The sequence below is a fragment of the Nannobrachium achirus genome (genome assembly GCF_963921795.1).
Source record: "Nannobrachium achirus genome assembly, chromosome: 4".
Lineage (NCBI taxonomy): Eukaryota > Metazoa > Chordata > Actinopteri > Myctophiformes > Myctophidae > Nannobrachium > Nannobrachium achirus.
The window spans coordinates 51,708,818-51,732,068 of NC_137813.1; the positions used below are offsets into that span (position 1 = coordinate 51,708,818).

The 23,251-nt window shown below is 39.3% G+C and overlaps 1 protein-coding gene across 1 annotated transcript; it reads right to left on the minus strand.

Annotated features, from left to right (window-relative positions):
• Window positions 1-492: 492 nt before the first annotated feature.
• Window positions 493-22,932, minus strand: LOC308284403 (uncharacterized protein). Its single transcript, XM_080725007.1, has 11 exons — window positions 22,877-22,932; window positions 17,748-18,093; window positions 15,119-15,162; window positions 13,879-14,978; window positions 9,191-9,353; window positions 8,901-8,975; window positions 7,949-8,110; window positions 7,270-7,319; window positions 4,613-4,766; window positions 1,669-1,731; window positions 493-1,360 (listed from the first exon to the last, which is right to left on the minus strand). The coding sequence occupies exons 4-11, from the start codon at window positions 14,055-14,057 to the stop codon at window positions 1,070-1,072; spliced, it is 1,137 nt and encodes a 378-aa protein (XP_080581133.1). The 5' UTR covers window positions 14,058-14,978; window positions 15,119-15,162; window positions 17,748-18,093; window positions 22,877-22,932; the 3' UTR covers window positions 493-1,069.
• Window positions 22,933-23,251: the final 319 nt, after the last annotated feature.

Here is a 23,251-nt window from a genome sequence, read left to right on the forward strand (position 1 = left end):
CCAAAATGTTTGTCGTCCTTGGACACCATACCACTATACTGTATATTATCTTAACATTCTTATATTATACACTATCTAACATTATTGTTATACTATATTATATGATGTACTATCTTACACTACTATATTTATTACTATTATTATTGCTACTAATTGTATCTCCCTCTCTATCTCTCCTCTGGAACAGCCAATGAGTGTCCATGCAACATCATGTGTTTAATCCTGAAACAGCCAATGAGTGTCTTTTGATTGAATACTTTATTAACAGTTTGCATAGGAAATGCAAAGGACAGTACAGTTCAGTTCAGAGCGGTTTTAAAGGAGGGTAGGGATTTGCACTCCTTTAATGCCATTGGTAGGGTAGGGCATTCCACATAGTTTTGGCATGGCAGGAGAATGAATTTGACTCTTGTGCCGAATCAGGGTTGAACTTGATTAGTAGAGCTGCCTCTGGTGTTGTGATTGTGGATGTTTTGGAAGTAGTTTGACAGGTACATGGGTATCTTTTCATTCATTCAACCTTTATTTATTTCTCGGGAATACATTGAGGGCAGGCCCTCATTTTCAAGAATGCCGAGATTACAATAAGAACAAGCAACAACAATAATAGTAAAAGTAAGAACTGCAGCAAAACAAGTTATGTTATACAAAACCATAAGCAAAGAACAGTACAAAAACAATAAAACAGACAACTTAATTAAAACAATGACAATCAAAAACAATTAGGTTTGTGAGCAGATTTTTGAATCGTCCCAATGAAATCAAGGATTCTAATTTTAAAATGCCTTGTAACTCGTTCCAACTAAAAGGAGCACTAAAACCAATCTTAGTGGTGTAGTATCTTGTATATCAGGCCCAATGAAAGATGCTGTACTCTGTCTTCTGTCCATGCAACAAATAGTCGTGCTGTTGATGTGTCCTTGAGCAAAGCATTGCACCTGTCATTGTTCATTTACTTTGACGGTGATCTGAATGATCATGTCATAAAAAAGATAAAGGTTAAATAATGCAGAAAAAAATCAGTAAGTTGCCTGGATACTGAAGGTATTTTAAGTACATCAGTACAGTTCTACATCAACCCAAGATGTTTAGAGAGTACCGTGTCCATTTCACAGAGAATCGATATCATGCTTGAACTTGCATCAGGTCCTTTGTGTCTCACTGTATCGATGACACAACGTGCCTTTTCTTTTTTCGCCTGCATCCCAGCAGCCATCTCCCGCTCAGCATCAGTTAACACATCCTCTGTAAAAAGCTTTTCCACGAGATAGTTGAGATTGGGAAGAGAAACACTGTCAATGAAGTTGCTCCTCACAGAAGACAGTCTCTCGTCGGCTGGAAGAGTTAGTGTGTTAGTTCCCTAAAAACAGAGAACAGGGGAAATAAAATCAATCCATGTATTTTAAATAAACACAAATAATGATAAAATAAAGAAATAAGATGGCATTTAGCAGTCGCTCTTATCCAGGGTGAGGTAATCACACACATCACATGCAGAGAGACAGTGTAGTGCCAGTGTAGTAAACCAAGAACCTAGCGTCTGTTTGTGAATGCATAAGAGGAATATAAAGTGAGTATTTGGTCTTGACATCTCTCTGGATGTAATGCGCTCTGTAAGAATTCTTTAATAAAAAATACAATTGTTGTCATCATCAATATATACTGTACCTCCTCATCACCTCCCTGAGCAGAGGAACCAGGATTCTGAGAGCAACGATATGCCACCATGTCCTAGACACACACACACACACACACACACACACACACACACACACACACACACACACACACACACACACACACACACACACACACACACACACACAGAGAGAGAGACACACGTAAATGAAATGTGCGTATCTACAGTATGTATCACCTGAACTGATGATGTCAAATCTCTATCTATCTATCTATCTTTCTATCTTTCTATCTATCTATCTATCTATCTATCTATCTATCTATCTATCTATCTACAGGTATCTCTGTGTGAATGGAAATTTACATGTGGTTTGGTTTTAGTTATTTATTATGTGATCTTCTGTTGTATTTTCTATCTTGCTTTTAAGTGTGCACAAAACACCAGACCTCCTCAATCGTATTCACCAGGCACAGTGTCACAAACGTTAAGTGATGGGAGAAATGTACTCCTTCGCCATATACCTCTGTCAAATGTCTATGAGGCCTCCTACGGGTCACTATATACCAAATTCATGTACCTCTGCCTTGACAATACTCAGTCAGCACTACAGTGGACAACCATAAAATAAAAGATGTACCATATTTAATGATAAGGGCATAAACCTTTATATGGGTGTTAAAGAAACACTCAAATGACCCTTAATAGTCAGAACAATCCAATCACTATGACATAAGGGCTTCCCTACACAGCCCACAAGACGGGGGTCAGAGATCAAGAGGGGACAACCGAGCACAAGTGAATCCAAGCCATTCACCACTAGCGCTCAAAAGGGAGGATGTCTCTCTCAACAAAGAATTCCCTAGAAACAGCAGATGCTGAACCAACACTAGTAATTTTAGAAACATTATCAAATTATCCAACCAGTATTTGCCATTATGGAACAAGTTATCTGTGTAACATCTTCATGTCATACTACTCAAGAAAAGCAGAATGTAAAATACTCTGGTAAACTATATCCTAACCTGAGTAAACACTAACGTAATAATGTCAATACTTGATTCACTCAAATTTTGCCCTGAGTCAACCTTCACCTCTAGGTCAATAGTTTCCCAAAAATATTGTCATGTAACCCATTCTGGAGTTGTATCAATGAATTGCCTAACACCTTAAACCGCTATCAATTATGTGAGGTCATATTAAACTGTATCTCTCAATAGATATCGAAGGAATAAGTCAAAATCACGAGACAGAACAATCACTCAATCATAAATCTTGAACCATACGTTGTCAACTATGTAACTCTCCTCTCACACTACCTGCATTGCTGGAAAGAAAAACTCAATATTGGCCTTCTTTTCAAATCCATTACAAAGTCACAAACAGTCCATCTGCTAGTATGCGTATATATATGTACGGTGCATAATCCTATTGAATCAAATCATCTGGGGATTTGATACGTAGGACATACTGCAGGTCATAAATGACTAGACTATCAACATGTCTTAGGCCTTTGTAATATTCTATTCTTGCTAATAACTGATCCTCATATCCTAATAATCCATAATATTTTTACACTAATTGAATGTGTTATCAAGATAGGTTTCATTACCATTATTTGAGCTGACCAACTTGCCATGTCCTTAAATCAAAACTCAAAAGTGCATTATTTTAAATGTCAGCACAATTATTAGACTGGAGTCTAATCAGTACACCTTGAAGACTGTTATCACTTCATCACATACAGATCATAGTTGTGTGCCTGCACTTAATCCATAAACAGTCACTAAAACATCTCTCATAGTCAGCGACAGTTACATGCTACTCAGGTGTTTTGACAAATTCAATGTCCTAATAGGTAAGTCAAACTACAGTACACGTCCAACTTTAGTTATTGTAGGCAATTTTCCTTTTTGCTGTGCTACTCAACTCACAATTCACCGTATTGCACGTGTCACACGTCAATCAACACAGTTCATCAGGAGCCACATTCATTTCAAGACATACTAAACGACCTAATTCTATGCAAATATCCCCAAAAGAAAATGTCTTTCATCGTTTTAAAATCCGAAAATATTAACCCATATCCAGAAGTTCCCTTTATTTATTTTTTTTATTTTTTTCATCCACTAAGTGGAGGATTTCAACACACTGTTGCAAACGCATAAACAGAATTCCGAATAGAATAGCACAGCACTAACTTACATTTTCATGTTCATTACATTTTCTCACATGTAAACAGTTGTCCACACAAACAAAATCAATTTGGTGTACAGTATATTGTCAACCGATAGTATGCTCAACGGTTGTGGAGAGGTCAGAAGTCATAGTCAAAAAGATCTAGTGTTGAAGGACCTTCAAACAAACGTCAGTCAAGTTAAAAACAAACACACCTAACTATCAGTTGTACTCCCAGAAAATACTAACACTTTAGTCCATATATAGAGTCGCAACAAGTGAACAATAAGCTGAATTTTAGACAGGGTCAACGTCCTAACAACAATCAGAAAAAGTGTGACAATGTAAATGGTTTACATAATTCATTGGGAGGAGCCTCGTAAATTTCCCAAATTGTATTTAAACTGTCTAGCTAAACATCATCATTACGATCCGGTTGATTTCCTTTTTGTTACCCTCGTGTAATTTTACCATTGTAATTTAATGCCCACGGTCTGGTCAGACACTTTAATCATAGTAAGAGCTATGCTTTCAGATACAAACATTCATTTGGAATTCAGTCAGTTTAAACTCTAATTAGTCCACAATACAACGTTCATGCAAAGCATCAATTTTCTCTACGCACATTTTCTATTTACCTTTAAACCTCTATATTTTCCCAATTTCTCCCGTCTTAATCCTCTTTTGACCCATGGTAAACCTCATGTACAATATTTACAGCACACTTGCCCTGCTCTACCTACTGTTAAACTGTTCTGCAGCAATAGAGATGTACTAAATCAGTGACTGCATAAATACCATGTTATATTTCTTCTCATATGGTTGTTTTTCAGATTCGGTCAGGGATCTCCACATCTCTCCCACTTTCTTGGAACAGTCTTCAAAAGACAGAGCTGGGTTCTGCTGCTTCACACTGCGATGACGCTCAGAGCTGAACAACATGTATGCAGACCTGCACATGCAAGACATTACACACACAAAAAATACAACCCATTACACACAAAACATAATGTACACAAAACACACAAAACATTACAACACTCAAACACATCACACAGACAAAGAGACAGGTTAGTAAAATGTTACTTCTAGTTGTTTGGTTGTGTTTGATATACATGTATGATTACAGAGGTTGTTTGGGTGTTGGGTCATCTACTCCCATTATTACCACTATGATCAATTATTAGTCAATTATAAGTCAATCGATGGTTGCTTTGCTCGTTCAATAGACTATTTAGCTCGGAAGTAGTCTCTCGAGAACAGACTAACTGGGCTCCCATTCAAAGGACCTTTTCTTTGAGGATGGCTAGCAGATTGGCTCGGAAGTAACAACAGTTCATTACAGTAAGGACACTATCTGACATGTTAACTGTGTGTACTCTTTTGGTCTTGCGTTAAGTATGCACTGTTGAGGGTGTTTAAATTATGTATATTTAGTTCATTAATGATGGCATTTCTTTTGATTGTGATCTATTTTACCCTGCTGTAACTACAGTACTATTCCTGTCCTGTAAAGTGTATTTTAAGCTGCTACAGTATGCTACTTTTGCCAAGTGAATTTCCCTCGTGGGATCAATAAAGGTCATGCCAAAGACTATAATAATGGGACCCAATGCCACTTGGCACTCAGCATCAAGGGTTATTTGGAATGGAGGTCCCTGCGACATACTAGCGTATTATCCACAGAGTGTACTTACATAGTATATCATGGCTGGGGGATGTATTTGTACATCAAGCCGCCTCACACTACAGAAACAGGAGATAGGCTCCTGCTGTATGGGCCACATTGATCGTCAAGGATGAATTATCAACACAACGATAACATCAGGCTGCATCCTGTCTGACTCCAAGTCAGCCAGAGTAACAAGAAACCAAATCTTGGCCCCCCTCAACATCCAGACCTACAGATCAGTATCACTAACTGTTGTCTTTTCCAAAACTCTTGAATGAGTTGTTGTTGTTGTTGCAGTTACTATCAAAACCACCAATGGGTGTCAGTCTGTCTGTCGGTCCGTCCGTCCGTCCGTCAGTCTGTCCATCACGCCACACTTTTGCCCTACTCATATCTCCACCACCGTTGCCCCTATCTATGCCAAACTTTGCACACACACTCCTTGGCTGCCAAACCACAACCATTTATCACATGGCCCTCTTCTAGCGCCACCATGAGGCTGATTCTTGCAAAACACATTTTTGGCTCCAACAGATTTTGCCCGAAAGTCAGGCAAATCGGTACACAGTATGTCTAGACTCATGTCATCAACATGGATCTGTCCCATTTAGCGCCACCATCAGGCCGATTTTTTCAAACCCATTTTTGGACACTGCTCCTACAGATTTTGCCATAAAATCACGCAAAGTGGTACACAGTATGTCTACAGTCATGTCGGATCTGTCCCATTTAGCGCCACCATCAGGATGATTTTTTCATGCGAGCTGACGGTAGCTTATCTTCCCGTACCCTCCTTTTCTCTTGCTCACAAGCTCTCCTATCATTCTTATGCTGATAAAAAATAAAAAAAATAAAGTATGCCTGGTTGGTCAGGTGGGTGGTGATCCGGCTGAAGTTAGCCACACCCACAGTGTTGGGTGAATGGTAAAAGGGGAGGGGATGATTATATGATGTCACTCTATCTGTGTCTTTGGATCGGCCCACAAGGTGGCAGCCTCGAGGAAAAAACCCCAAATATGGGAATACATAATTGCTCATAACAACCACACCAGGGGGTCTAATGAAATACTGTCAACCTCCTAGATACATGAAAACCAGAAAAAGTACAAAACTATGGCACCACCTCTTTAAAGGAGCAGTTCACGCCCAAAATCACTTTTTTTCTATTGATTACTCACCCCATTGAGACTTCATGGATTTTTTTTTGTATTTGACGCATTCCTAAGACGAAAAAAATGATTACAATAAATGTACCCCCATTGATTCCGGATGGGGACCCAAATGCACTTGGGTCCGGAATCAATGGGGGTATATTTTCCGGAATCAATGGGGTACATTTATTGTTATTAAATTACTGTCTTAGGAATGCGTCAAATACAAAAAAATAATATATATATATATATATATATATATATATATATATATATATATATATATATATATATATATATATATATACTGTATATACTGTGTGTATATATATATATATATATATATATATATATATATGTTGAACTCCATGGGGTGAGTAATCAATAGAAAAAAGTGATTTTGGGGGTGAACAACTCCTTTAACCTCCAGGGTGAACAACTCCTTTAACCTCCAGGGTGAACAACTCCTTTAACCTCCAGGCTTTACTACTGCAACTCCCTCCTTGCAGGTCTGCCGGCATGCTCTCTCAAACCCCCTAAATGATCCAGAACTTACTTACTGTAGTAGATAGTATGCTTTTTAAACAGTGTACCGGCATGTGTTTGTGTCTTGTGTACTATGCATGTCTTACAGAGGTTTTTTGGGTAGATTGGGATCTTTCTTTTTGGGTCCCCTCGGAGCCTGAAATAAATAAATAAACAATCCAGAGGCTATTAAGAAAACTCCCTCTGCTTGGAGACCCTGGGAATAAGTTTGTTCACAACCTCAGATAACCAGCATGGCTGTGAACTAGCGGTCATCTTTCCGCCCTAACGTTTTGTGTTCAATTATTGTCTTCAATGTAAATTAACTAACGAAACAATGCTACCACGGAGAGTTAAATACAGCAAATTAATACAGTATACAAATAGCTGATCTCAAGTTTATTAATCTATTATCTGTTCTTTCAAGAGCTGAGTCAATCACCAAGAGAATTAAATGTGTCTCCATTGCCATTTCTTAATATTTGGTGTTGAGGTTACCCATTATTTATGTTTATCACTGATTGGCCCTATAATAATGGGCCAATAGAAATAATGTGTAATAATGTATTGATTGATTGATTGATTGATTGATTGATTGATTGATTGAAGACTTTATTAGAAGTTTGCATAGGAAAAGGTACAGTTTCATGACGGTACAGTTCACTGGTACAAGGTCTACTAAAAGGAGATCCATGAAAAGACTAAGCTTATTTCCACTGGAAACCATTGAAGTATCTCATATAAAATGTGTATAATGTACTGACTGTACGCCTATATATTATTTACCTCAACTTCAACGTTGGTGGTGGTGGTGGAATTAAATGTCAGTCCATAAGGTGTTGTGAGTTCCGCTCTGAGATGGGATATTTTTACATCCATCCCCTCAGCTAAAGGTTTCTTGGCGGCCTCTCTCCACAATGCAATCGATCCATCCATTTCTACCCCATCCTGCAAAAACAAACAAACTTAAAAAGGAGAAACATACATCTTTAAATGTTGGCCACACTGTTATAGTGTTCTGTATGTCTATCTATCTGACTGTCGGGACGTGCAGAGAATGTTAGAGAGGCTGGGCTGAAATTTCTAAAATGGTGAAAACATCGAAAATAGCAGACTTCCAAGTCCAAGCTCACAAAGCGTCGTGCTACAACATGTTTAAGCTTGGAGGTCAGCTATTTTCGGTAATTGATACCACACTGAACTAAGCATAATCAAGTGAATACTGGAGATATGGCGTAACAGCATTTCTACACAGAAAGGGCACTTCTTCCAACATGCTGCATTCAAGTTCAGGAGTGTTTGGACATGGCAATTATCTTGAATGCTGCCTTCAGGTTTGCATTTCTTTCACCATAGCAAAAAATGCATTCATTGTCTGGAGAAGACACTATTTACAGACGGATAAAAGGGCAGGGGCTCAAGCCCCCTTTGATGTCTATGTGTGCACACAGCTGACTATCTCAAAATACAAGGGCAATATTGCCATAAAATTTGGTATGGAAATTAATGCTCCAGTGTCACACGTGGTAAAATCCTATTGCTTTTCGTGATGACAAACCTTTAATGAGCAACCTGGGAAATACTGTATTTAGGCATTGGTGGAGTTCTGCACTCCAAGTGCATTCTTATAAATAAAATATTTTACTAACCTATTAATTTATAAGCTTTGACATGCAGATATTCAAAGAGCTGATAGCATTATGGCTAGTTAAACACTAGTATCAAGACCAAATTATACCTCACGTAATTTCAGTTTTCGCAGGGGATAAGGATCCTCATCCTTCTTCTTGGGATGAATCATCCGGAAATCCATCTGAAAGTTATTTTAAAATAAAATAGGAAGTATGACAATTTTGAACCTTTTTAAAGATATTTGTAACATTTAATTTCATGTTCAAAATTATAGATAACCCAGGACAGCATCTTTGTCTCTGTAGATTTCAGCCACACACACACACACACACACACACACACACACACACACACACACACACACACACACACACACACACCACTAATTAGACTTACCGATGTTATTTGGCCCTGTAGTGAAACGTAACCCCCTGGGAGTTTTTCACTTTTGATGTTCTTGATTTTCAGGAGTGTAGATTCCGACAACTGTTTGGCCTTTGAAGGCTGTAGTTTTTTATGTGGCCCTATAGGGCCCTCCGTTACAGTTTTCAAATCCATTCTAAAAAACAAAACATACAAAGATATTAATAATACAAATGCTGATATGATTTAAAGATCATGTTTAAATTAAACCTCATCTACTTAACTTCAACTATATAAATACATAAAGCCATGCCTAAACTTAAAGGTAGGGCAAGTCATTTAATTCAAATAATAACAAAATACAGTCATATAACACTCTATAGTACTAGTTACTATAGAGTGTTTGGTCCATATTTGGACTTGAGTCTTGTGAGGAGAAAAACAAACAGTACAGTTTTGGTGGAGGAGACAGGTTTTTCTTCAATAAGGATAGAGTGGGTCCTTCCTCCAATCATGGTCGAGTGGGGGTGGGTGTTTTACCATGAGAAATGTCGCAGCTTGTCTCCGTCTGTCTGTCTGTCTGTCTGTCTGTCTGTCTGTCTGTCTGTCTGTCTGTCTGTCTGGGTCAGTACACATTTTACATGCTATGGGTTGGTTGGCCAGCAGAGCAGAAGCTCTCAATGTTATTACCATAATAAAACAAAATGTACAGTAACTAAATACAAATATCACTTTATTTGGATTGCAATACTTTAAAATTTAAAATGTGTTTATATATATATTTTATTTATGTATGTATGTATGTATGTATGTATGTATGTATGTATATGTATGTATGTATGTATGTATGTATGTATGTATGTACTGTTTGTATGTATGTGTTGTCTTTACTCTGAAAGCGAGGTTGCAGGTTTTACCATCTAAACTTAACCTCTCCATCTGGTTTCCAGGCAATCATGCTCCTTACTGTATACATCATGGTCACGAACAAATAGCTGAAACCATGTCCCACATCTTAAATGGGTGCCATGTATACAGGGGACTCTACATAAGTAGGCATGACAGAATAGTGGATTTGATATCAAAAGATATCTCATCCATCTTCAGGTCCTCTATTATGCTATATAAGCATTCTACTGTGAAGCCGAGCATGTTTAGCCTTTGTAATGATGATTCTGCGTTCTCTAACATTTCAGCTAACACCCCTGATGTCATTGTTGTTAATGAAACCCATAGGGAGGTGTTTATTCTCGAGGTCGGCTGTACCTTTGACTACAGCTTAGAGGAAGCTTTCTTAACCAAAGTGTTAAAATATCATCAGCTAGAGCAGACCATCGCTCAGCTAGGCTACAGATGTAAACTCTTGGTTTTTATCTTTGGGAGCCTAGGGCATGTGCACAAGCTGGTTGTAAGGGGCCTTCAAATGGCCGGCCTCCCCAAAAGGAGAGCCAAACAATTAGCAAGGTACTGCTCTGTATCAGCTATTATAGGAAGTCGCTCCATTTGGAGGAGGCGTTGTTATCTTTACCCATGATTGTTGTCTGCTGTGCTTGACATCTATGCCAACAGTATTGTGTGTAACAATGTTCTGCCCTACCTGCACTTTGTAACTGGCAGTTTTCCTTGATTATCTGACTGCACTGATATTGTTTATGTCCTTTGTACGAGGAATTCTTGTACTTCTGCTTATGTGGACATAAATAAACATTTCATATGTATGTATGTATGTATTTATTTATTTATTTATTTATTTATTCCCCGCGGCCCCCGGGCACGTGCCCACGTGCCCACCCTTGCCCAATGGTAAGTCCGGGCCTGTTGAAGAGGCCAGGAGGCCTGCTCCTCTGATGCTGTGAATGCTGTTACTCTGTTGCTGCAATCTTCAATTGTCAACTTCACCCTGACTGGATATTAATATTTGTCCATCATACTAAGGCTAAAAGACATGATATCGACTGATATTTAGTCGACTAGACTAAAACAATTTCAGAAGTCTAAACCAGACTAAGACTAAATTGTATGATTTAGTCTTAGTCTGGCCCTTTCCTGTTCTCCCACTCTCTGCTCGCCCCCTCCCTTCCTGTGAGTAACTGATTGACAATCTGAGCTCGTCGTTTTCACAGCTACTGTATGAGCTGTTTCCTAATGACTGCCTAGTTGGCCAGAGACAAGGGCCATTTATAGTTACGTATGGTTGATTTTGTGTAAGTTTGGGGGTGACAGTACGTACGGTAATTGCGTCGACATGCATAGTTGCTCTCTCCGTTATTTATGTGCCGACCCGCTCTCCGCTCCAATTCTGCTCCCGTTTGGGCCGCGTGCCACATGGAGGTGTTTTTTTAGCCAAAATAGCCAATGTAGAATGACAGAATTTCTTGACCCGACGACCGACGTGATGTTTGCTGTCGGCAACGGCAACGTTATCGCGTATATCGTTTAAATGCAACTCCGCGAGGGACCGAGGTACAGATTGAGATTAACCACCCGGACTGAGTAATTATAACAAAACACACTGCACCCCTCTTGCTGTTGGAGGACAGGCGGTGTGAGTGTGTGTGCGCGCGTTTGTGTGTATGTTTTCTCATGCCAATAAAGCCGTTTCAGGCTGTGACTGTGAGGAGTCCAGATGTCCTCGTCAGTGATTGCAATGATGTTCCTTTTTTCACGTTTCTTGCTAAATTATATTTCTTGTTGGGACACATAGTTTAAGAACCGCTGTCATAAGTAATTTTCCTAACTACTGCCACGGTTGACAAAAGTTCACCACGGGTAGTTCAAGCGTACGTACTTCTTTATCGGTTTTGATCCGTCGGGTTGAGTGCTGTCCGTAAGGTTACGGACAGAGTCAATTGGGCTTGCAAAGCTGGTGTCATACTGGGATGCCCCTCCCCTGGCAGCCATTTTGAGAGGGTCGGGGGATATATATACTAGCTATAGTAGCAGGGCTTGACATTAACTTTTTGAGGCACAGTGTCATCTGGACAGTACATTTCCCATTCACTTGTCCAGGCACAAAAGTCACTGGTCAATTTGCCATTTCAGTCTTTTTTATTATTTTTGTTCCCCCTTTTTTTGACAAATAAATAAGACCTCCTTGGCCCCCTCCACTCCACAGTCCATAGTCTGCATACAGCACAAAGCTGCTAGGAGCATCACAGAAAAAGTGAAACCAAAAGCCACAAGTATATTTAATTATTTTTCCTTAAATCTTTATTCCACGATTTTGTAACCCATTTTTCACCCAGGGTCAAGTACATTTTTAAGTACATTTTTAATTAACTTGTTCATAAGGATGTAATAGTTGTCCCGGACAACAGGACAAGCCTAATGTCTATGAGCCTTTCTGCAGTGCAAAAAAAACAAATAAAAAATAAAGTTGAGCCTCAATGCATGCATGCAGCGTACTAGCTCTAAGGAACATTTTTAAATGTACTTGTGGCTTTTGGGTTCACTTTTTCTGTGACGCTCCTAGCAGCTTTGTGCTGTATAGACTATGGACTGTTGAGTGGAGGGGGCCAAGGGGGTCTTATTTATTTGTCCAAAGAAATAAAATAAAAAAGAATGTGAAATGGCAAATTAACAAAGTGACTTTTGTGGCTGGACAAGTGAAAGGGAAATGTACTTGTCCAGAGGACACTCTGCCTCAAAAAGTTAATGTCAAGCCCTGCTACTATAGCTGTGGCTTTTGGTTTCACTTTTTCTGTGACGCTCCTAGCAGCTTTGTGCTGTATGCAGACTATGGACTGTGGAGTGGAGGAGGCCAAGAGGGTCTTATTTATTTGTCAAAAAGAAAAGAGGAAAAAAATAATAGAAAAGACTGAAATGGCAAATTGACCAGTGACTTTTGTGCCTGGACAAGTGAATGGGAAATGTACTTGTCCAGATGACACTGTGCCTCAAAAAGGTAATGTCAAGCCCTGCTACTATAGCTAGTATATATCCCCCGACCCTCTCAAAATGGCTGCCGGGGGAGGGGCATCCCAGTATGACACCAGCTTTGCAAGCCCAATTATGTACAGAGCTACGGAGCAACCGGATTAAATGACTCTCCCCCTCCGTTTCTTGTGTATTCCTGCGGTCCTTGTGTACTACTATGCATGGTACTTATGCAGGTACAGTATAACCCTATCTGTGATTGCTCTCTGTACTGGTTCATTGTATTGCTGTCTGCTGCTCTGGGTTTCAGTATGTGTTGATCTGTTGTGTATGATTTCTGTGTGTGCTTGTGTTAACCTTATTTTAAGTCAGTAAAGTCTTCTTGGTTTCCTGCAATTACTTTGAAGTTAAGTTCTGCATTTGGGTAATCACCTCCATACCACCAGATCGAGACAGATTATGGATAGTAAACTATTTCCCCATGATATTGTGAATACAAATAAAACATTTTACCTTTACAGAAGCATACTGTAACATTGTTTTACAAGAGGCCTCATATTTAGCATTCTTTTATTTGAATATAGTCCAACTTGTGAACCATTTAATTATTGTGTTTTATTATGTTGTTTGCTAGTTTATACAACCATTAGGACATCAATGTGTTTTCTTGTGGGAAACACATCTCAAACAGGAAAAAACATGTGGTTAACCCTTCATTAAATGGAAGTGTGCTTCAGCGAAAGGTTAACATTCTGACAGACATCATCCATCTAGCTATAGATTTACACACTATTAAACAGAGGTACAGTTGAGAGAGGAGTAAAAAGTACTGTTAAGATGTTTACTTCTTTTTGGAGATCGCCTTCCTTGGTTTCGCTTCCTTGGGCTGGGCTTTCTTCTTTGGTTGGGATTTGTTGGTACCTGTAGATGTGGGCTCCTTTGTGGCTTTCTTGGACACCTTTTTCAAAACCACTCTGAAAAACAAAACCATAAAGATATCTATAATAAAAATTCTGGTATGCATTAAAGATCATGTTTAACTAAATTAAACCTCATATACTTAACTTCAACTATAGATAAATACATGAAGCTTGCATGCTTTACTAAAAAGAAAAGATTAAACTACACAAAACAACTAAACTACTGAAATAAATGGGGGTCAGGGTTACTTCTAGGGGTGTAAATCACCCACTTCAAACAATACCATATTGATTCTTCAGATAATGATTTTATATTTATTTATATCAAACATTTTACTACAATATGATGAAAATGTGATTCGATTCAGGGGCCCATACAATTCATAAGATGATATCCTTTATCACTGAATGTTATTACTTATAGCTAGCAATGTTAGACATTGTCAACTTGGTTATAGTGTCACTTGACCTTGGATTAAAATCTCATCAGTGACCGCCCACTTTTTGGCTGTGGTACTGAAAGATCATTTCTCTTTTTTTTACTCCATAAGGAAAATCTTAAAATCCTTACACTTGTATATATTACAATATAAAGAGTTTAAACCTATAAGCCAACCAGCGACCCGATGTGTTATTATAATAACACATCTAATTCATGAAAAGAATTGGAAAATGCAGAAAGGCAAAGGTTCAAGAATGAGTGAAGGAACTACTCTTCCCATAAACTCATTACACATGCGCGTACAATGGTGTCAACCAAACAATCATTTAGCTTGCTTCTTCTTAATTTTAACCTTCAAATTATTATTATTAATTATAATTATTTTAATATAGGCCAACATGTTGAACCATTGAATTATTATTTTGGAGATCGCCTTCCTTGGTTTCGCTTCCTTGGGCTGGGCTTTCTCCTTTGCTGGGGCTTTGTTGGTAGATGTGGGCTGCTTTATGTCATGCTCAGTCGCTTTCTTGCGGTTCTTGCAGCCTACAGGTTTCTTCAATTCTGGTTTCTTTGCTGCTGGTTCCTTTGCCACAAGTTTATGAACATTAGTGACATAAACAGAACTACTACAGCCACAAAATACAGCAACAACATAAAATAATAAAAAGATCTGCTGTTTATTATTGTGTTAGCCATTCTATCAAGACAGAAAAACGTATTTACCTTTGCTAGTTCATAGCTTGATTTCCGCTTAGCTGGACCAGGACCTTCAAGACAACATGGAGGTGTGGGGTGGGGTGGGGTTGGAGGGTACAGTTATTATGTGTTTAGAGGTACAATCAGGTTTTGTTAGATTGGATTAGATTACATTTGATCTGAAATTAAATCAGAAAATTGCTTAGAATGGCAAAATATGTAGTATTGTATGTGTCAGGGACACTCCTTAATCCAGTGCCTGGCCTGTACACCCACAATTTGGTGTTTTCTCACTTGAAATGAGTCAGTGGGTCCCTAGTGCCACGAATGGCACAATGGCCAAATCAAATATGGCCGCTATTGGCTATGACAAAATTATATATATTTTGACTAGGCCTAATTGTAATGTGTGGAGTGTCCGCCCTGAGACTCGGAGGTCGGGGTTTGAACCCCGGTCGGGTCATACCAAAGACTAAATGGGACCTAGTGCCTCCTGTTTGGCACTCAGCATCAAGGATGCTGAGTTGGATTGGGGTAAGTCCCTGTGACATACGGTACTAGTGTCATGTTCAGGGGGTGTACTTGTACATCAAGCTGCCTCACTTTACAGAATCAGGAGATAGGCTCCTGCCCTATGGGCCTCATGACTCGGCAAGGCTTACTTAGTAATGTGTGGAATTCATTTCTGATATTGTTTTGACCATTTTGGGTGATTTTGACCTTGAAAGGTCATGGTCAAGGTGGTCATTTTGCTATTCCAAAGACCTTGGTCATAACTTGGCAGAGCAGTGCAATAAGTCTAATTCAACTAATTCTGACATTTATAATTATCTTTTAATATTCTGATAACCTCAAAGTTCCCTTGGGGTGTGGACACACCGAACATTGATTCTGCCAATGCGGCGGATTCTGCCAAAGCTTTTCAATGGGAACAGAGCCATTTGCGGATTTCAGAGGAAAAACTAAACAAAAAAAGAAACTCTCCATTCCCTTTGAAAAGTATTGGCAGAATCCACCCGCATAGGCAGAATTTAATTTTGGTGTGACCACACCCTTAAAAGTGCTTTCCCCAACTCTAAACTCCTCCTATGATCTTCGCAAGTGAAGAACCAGCCATCGTGAGTGTATATGTCACGGTTTGATAGAGAAACAGTACGATCGAGAAACGGAGCACTCGTCGTGCGGCACGGGGCGGAACAAGCGGTCGCTTTGAGCCGCAACAACATAGCGTCGGCAGGAATGATAGCGCCTCACCCCACGGAGGTTAGGGTTAGGGTTAGGGTTAGGCATAGTTTTACTGAGGTTAAGGTTAGGGTTAGGGTTAGAGTAAGGCATAGTAAGCTAATGGCAAAACACTGCCGAGCTGGGCTAGTAAATAAAGAAAGAGAGTCGCAAACGAGTGACGTCAGCGCCTTCACTAGTGAATGGCTGTCGTCGCCATCTGGTGGTGATTGGTGTGTGGTGAACGACAAAACAAGCGCTCTTACCATGAACGTACTGAGTTACCCAAACGTACTGTAACATATACATATAGCTCTAACTAAATCCATTTAATCTAATAACAAGCCATGATCAACTCATATTCCCATAAAGCACCAAACACACAAGATAATTAACGCTCTCCTCTTCATGCTGTTGTCCCTCTCCCTCCCCAGCTCCCCTGGCATGGCCTGTTTCAGAACCCTGAGAGCGAGCCAACAAATAACTAACAAATGAAAAGCTAATGAAAAATAGACATTTACCTAAATGAATATTATACCTACCATATCTTATTATAACCCACCAGCATAGTGAGAAACCCATGGGTGACCTACCAGGTCAAACCATAACAAGCCACCCTCTACCTGAGGGGTTTGTATACAGGCTATATTCTAGGCTACTGAGAGCTGCGTAGAGGCCCAAACCTCTAGTAGTGTTCAAATTGCAATAGATTAAAAAAAATGCAACAGGGACTGATAGGCCTAATGATTTTGATCTTTATCTCATAAGATAATTTTTATCTTCTGAGAAGCAAACTTTGGATTATGACCCTGTTAGCTGGGGGAAATGATATGATATATGATATCGTTGTTGTCCAATGAAACCTTGTATGTCCAAAACAGTTTGTTTTGCATTTATCATTTTAAAAATGATTTGAACAAGTGAAAACAGCCGATCTACAAGCACACAACGCCTCGCACCACGAGGCGTTGTGTGCTTGTAGACGGGCCTTGTATGATGAAGCAGGGCTTTACTTTTCGAAAGAACGTACAAATTTGAAACTTGGAGATACAAGGTTTCCACCCGACAACAATGATATGATATGATATGATATGATATGATATGATATGATATGATATGATGAATACCAGATGAGATCATTAGCCCAAATTCACATTCGCCTCTGGCGTCTATCCGGCGGAACGGTATAACGGTCTCTACCTGTTATTCCTAAACATAACCTCTGTAAACAGTTAAACCAAACCTTATTCCTAACCTATTCCTAATATTAACTTCAGTAAAACTATGTCTAACCCTAGACGTATTTTCCCTTAGTAAAAAACGCCCCACCGAGCGGTCGGCGTGAGGATGGCAGAAAAGATTAGGGTGAGTGTGAATTGGGGTGAGCTATCTGGTGAGCTATATGATATGACACTTAAATATTAAATTAAATTACCTTTGGATCCTGAATCTGACCCAGTGTTTGGGAGTTTCAGCACTAGATCTTTCTTATCGATCTTCTTCAGAATCCTTTTCGTGACTTCCAGAACTTCATTGTCATCGTATATTCCTACCATTGCATCTATTGTTTGCTCCCTGTTTGCATTGTCAAGCTTGGCTTTTTTAACTTTGCCCTCATTGCGCAGTTGCCATTGGAATCTCTCGAATTCTGCACCATCCAAATCATCAAAAATGTCTAATAGACAAGATTTGTGGTCTGCCATCACTAGTTATGGTGTTGGAATAAAGATTCAGGATTTGAAAAGAAGTCAGAAGAAAATGTTAGCTAAAAATCCTCAATCCTAAAAAAAGAAAAGAAAAAAGAAAAGAAACATTAGTAGGCAGGCCATCAAATCATTCTCACATTTATAGTTACAGTATTTCAGAAAATCTGTGGTTGAGTATAAATAACATTAAACATCGAGGGACAAGGCCCTTCAAACAAATCATGTGTATGGTTATGATGTATGGTCATGCAGGTAGGGGTTGTTCTTGAAAAGATTAGCCAAGTCATGTGACACAGAGGAAATCTGGCACAAGAAAAAAGAATATGCTCTACCAAACGGTTGAGATGTATGTTAGTGGTAAAAGAGTAGTGTCCAATCAACATACACAGTACACCTGTTCACCTATTCAACCCTAATTATCAAAGTTCAACATATTATCTAAAGTTCATCATCTGATATTTGTTTTGTCACTAATATGTCAAGAAAATGAAAAAAAATGTTTTTGAATTTGACATTATCCAATAATATGTCCCCAAAATACATGACAATTAGGCATTTTTGCGCATATAATGCATAATTTGCATATTTAAAAATAAAGTTTCTTTAATGTAAGTAATCAACTGGAGAAGTTTCATTGTTCTAGCTATCAGTTAAAGTTTTTTCTATCAAATGCACCCTTAACGTACATCTCTACCATTTGGTAGAGGCTTATAGTTTAAAAACTGGTGGGTGTATTGTAAAAGAAACAATTGATTGTTGTTATTAATGCCTAAAGGGAATAGAAAATCTAAAGAAATATTTTTTTGACAGCTTCTTTCTTGGTGCAACCTTCAAAGGGTTAAATCAGTATCCTGGTCTGTATCTCATGCGATTGATTGATTGATTGATTGATTGATTGATTCATTGATTCATTGATGCATTGATTAATTGATTGATTGAACCAACAAACAAACAAACAAACAAATGAGACAGTGAATGTCAGGTCCAGTTCTAATTTGTTATTGCTATATCATGACTTCATGGAAGTTTATGCTGCCACTATCTACCTGAGTATGAAATAAAGACCCATTTTCTGTCGATTTGTGGACACTGACAATCGGTTCAAATTCTAAAGAGTGTTAATTAATCCATAGCCAAATTTGTGTAGAAAGGTATGTCATTGTATACTTACAATACTTTGATCATGGTTTGTCATAACCAGAATGTGAAGACTTTTACCAAACTTTCTTCTTTGAACCTACAGTATGTGTGTGCATTGTAAAACTTCATTTTATAGTATTATATTGTATTGCATTGCAGTGAGTGAATAAAAAATACAATAAACTAGTAGTAAGACGCCTCAGGGCAACATGCAACCTCGTCCTGGTCGCGCCAATTCTTGGCCATCTGACCAGTGATGTATATCAGATCAGTTACCCATATATGGAGACCCCTGCATGATAGTCAACAATGTTATGTAAAAACATGCCCATATATGGGCATTACCAAATATGGGCATTCCCAGATATGTCCTTAATATTGATGACATTGGGACAGGGATCTCCATAATGGGCATAAAACGTATGTTAATTAGTAAAGCCAAGCAAAGCCTTGGAGAGTTAGGGCCTGGGTTTGATGCCTGGGGCCATGTCTTGGCCAGTGATATATTGATGACATCAGGGATCTTCATATATGGGCATAAAAGGGATTCTGGGGAATACCCATATATGGACTTTTACATAGGTGATGTCACCTGTGATATCACCTGTGATGTCACAGTGATGTGTCTTGTGTCAAGGGAACCAAGTCAACCAACCAAGTAGCTGTAAAAATATGTACACACCAAGCCCCCAGAACGGCTTGTAAACGTTGAAGTGGCTGCCCTACTGGCCAAAGTTTGAATTTCAGGCGGGGTGAAACATACATGCACGAGCATAAGAGCACGCCGCTGGAGTCTAGGGTTCAATGGACGTCGACGTCGTTCGTGACGTCATTACGTCTCGGCGTCAAACATTTTGGTCTCTAGGTAGAGACCAATTTCCCCCAGAATGCACCTGGATTCACCCACAATGCACTGGAATTCAGCTACTTCCGCATGCTTCCAAACGCCACTGAGCACTTGCATTGAAATGATAGCTGGGGGCGGGGCTGGTCCGCTCTCTATTATATATATATATACTCTATGGTACACACACGGAGACAAGCTGTGACTTTTCTCATTAATTTGCAATAAATACAATAAAATACATACAGACAAATGTGCCATTGGTTCCACAGACTAGAGTAGAACCTGACAAAACTATGTATACTGTTAGTTATGACAGCAATGTTGTCATTTACTGACTCAGATGCCCTACACATAGGGTTGCCACCCGTTCCGTAAAATACGGATTCGTCCCGTATTTGAGAATGAAATGTTGTGTTCCGTATTGAACCAATACGGAACGCAGTTTGTTCCGTATTTCCCAAATGCCCCATAAAGGTCTGTCACTCAAACACTGAATTTAACAATAATGAACTGGCAGCACTCGTGGGAGGCAAGCAGGACATCCTGTGTGCGTAAACATAAAACATCCAGTGGCTCGGTGCGGTGGCTGTGTCTGGTCACGGTCTGTCAGTCTGTGTCCTCCATCCACTAGTAGCCCGGCCGGCAGTCGCTGCCTGCAGTCATTTACACTGCGTTACGGTGAGCACCGCGGATTTACCCCACAAGCGAGCTGCTCTACAAGCTCGAGTGTTTCGTTATTTAATAATAACACTCTAATAGTTCACAGAAGAGAAGTGTAAATTCAATAGGAGACGTTTAAATACACAAAAAGCACGAGCGCACCAAACTCTCTGTGTGCGCCTCTGTCAGGTTGGTGGGAGGAACCAGCAGCCACCAGTAACCCCTCTACCAGTTCAAGATAAGATACAATAAGGTGACATGAGATGAGATAAACCTCTATTGATCCCAAGAAGGAAATAACACAGGAGAGGTATTTTAAGCATACAACTGGTTGAAATGTGATATGGTGTGAGCTTGACATTTTCAAAATGTCTTTGAATTTGAACATTTTATTTTTGAAACACAAATCTTGAATGACCTGGCAAAAAATATATATAAACTAGAAAAATGCTCTATGGAGCACGGGTCTCCGCCAGGTCAGGTAGGATATTCATGCAATTTAATTTGTCATATTTTGGAAACAATTGCCGATTTCAAACTGCAAAAAGCTTACACAATATTGTGTGTTAGTTATAACAATTCTATGTATTTCTGGGGTTCTGGATTTTAAAACACGCATTTTCTTCCCGGCACGCGGCAGTGCCGCGCGCCCGGAACGCACGCCACCGCGCGGCCGGAAGAGGTGTCCCTTATTTCAGTTTCTGAAAGGTGGCAACCCTACCTACACATAAATCTATACATAAGATTGCTAAAGAGCAGAGCAGGTGGGTACTGGGTACCCCAACACTAACAAACATCTGGCTTGCATTGGAGCTTCTTGGAGCTCTCAGCAGCAGCCTCATACAGCAGTGGTGGAAAGTAAAAGCACATTTACTCAAGTGCTGTACTTAAGTACAATTATGAGGTATTTTTACTTTACTTGAGTACCGTATGTCCAATTTTCAGTACTTTTACTTCTATTCCACGACATCTCAGAGGCAAATATTATACATACTCCACTACAATTATTTGAAAGCCTAATAGTTACTTTGTAGATTTTGATTATTACAAAAACATACATTAAGCACTTCAGCCCTGGCTGCATCACATTCTCAATATACATATTTTCAACATATTTTAAGCTCACAACGCATCGCATTGCGACACATATTGTGCTATTTTCAAAAAGATTTTTAAACTATAGGCCTACGTGCGAAAACTTCTAATCAATCAATCAATCAATCAATCAATCAATCAATCAATCAAACACAGCATTGTCTGATACTTTTTCCACCACTCTCATACAGTTATATAAGCCACTATGAGTCGTCTGATGCTGTCTTGTTTGTAGGCCTACTGGTGGCCAGTGAATAGTGACAGGGCAGGGCACTGCATGGGCACTTGGGCAGTACTACGCAGTAGACCTATACAGAGGTGTAGCCTGCAGATGTGAAATCTTCACCTGAATGCCTACACTGTTACATGTGCAACACGGCATCCCTTGAGCATATAGGCCTAAAGCTTTCTCATGATTAACGTGGACATGGTCAAAAGCTCACCTCTCTCTCTCTCTCTCTCTCTCTCTCTCTCTCTCTCTCTCTCTCTCTCTCTCTCCAGTCTGTCTGTCTGACTGTGAGACTGTCTGTCTGTTCTCGCCAATTTACGCCAATGACACGGAGAGAGAGAGAGAGAGAGAGAGAGAGAGAGAGAGAGAGAGTGAGCTCACTGAGCTGTGGTCAATTCATTCATAAAAATACGCGCGCTGCGCGCAAAACCAGATTTTTTGTCTTGTTTTTCTCCTGCGCGACTGGATCACATTAGGCGCTCATGCACGTTAACGTGCGGCCGCACATCACAATGAAATTCAAAGGACTATAGGAGCTTTTATTTGTATTGGCATGAGAAAATGTCACTTGAAAACAAGTAACATAAATATACACAAATACAGGGGAAACGTAACAAATGTAGCCTAAAGCCTGCCTATAACAATCGGGAGGGATATTAAGCTGAAGACATCGCAGATAGATTTAGGCTATTTTAATAGAAGAAGACCACTTGCCTATACTGTCTAGACCTGCAAACAAACGATCGGATGAAACTCTTGATAAGTCTGTCCAGCCGGAAAATCAGCAAAGTTTTAAATGAACAGTTAGACTCATAGACAGTCATATAACAAATAATTGCGTCGAGTCATATCATATAGCCTTCTAGTCTATATTTAAAATGTCCTACCTTTGGCATGAAATACAAAAATAAAATAAGTCGACTCGTCTCTCAGTCGTCTTTTCTACTTTCCTTTTCCAATGAAAAGGAAACCTAAAATGTAAGCACACGGAAATAGTCAACTAGATGCTGCTGCGCCTGCGTCACAATGGAGCTGGTCTGCTCTATTTTCCCCATGATTTTCCCTCTTCAAAACTCTTTGCCAACAATAGCCGATCTACAAGCTATAACAAGCTTCACAACAATTGCATTTTTGGCAAAAGTTTGCCAAAAATGGTAGGGTCCAACAAACAAAAAAATCAATCAAGGTCAGGTTTATTAATCATAAATTGGGCAATTAATGCTACAGCAGATAATACGAACTCTAATAACACACTACAGTAA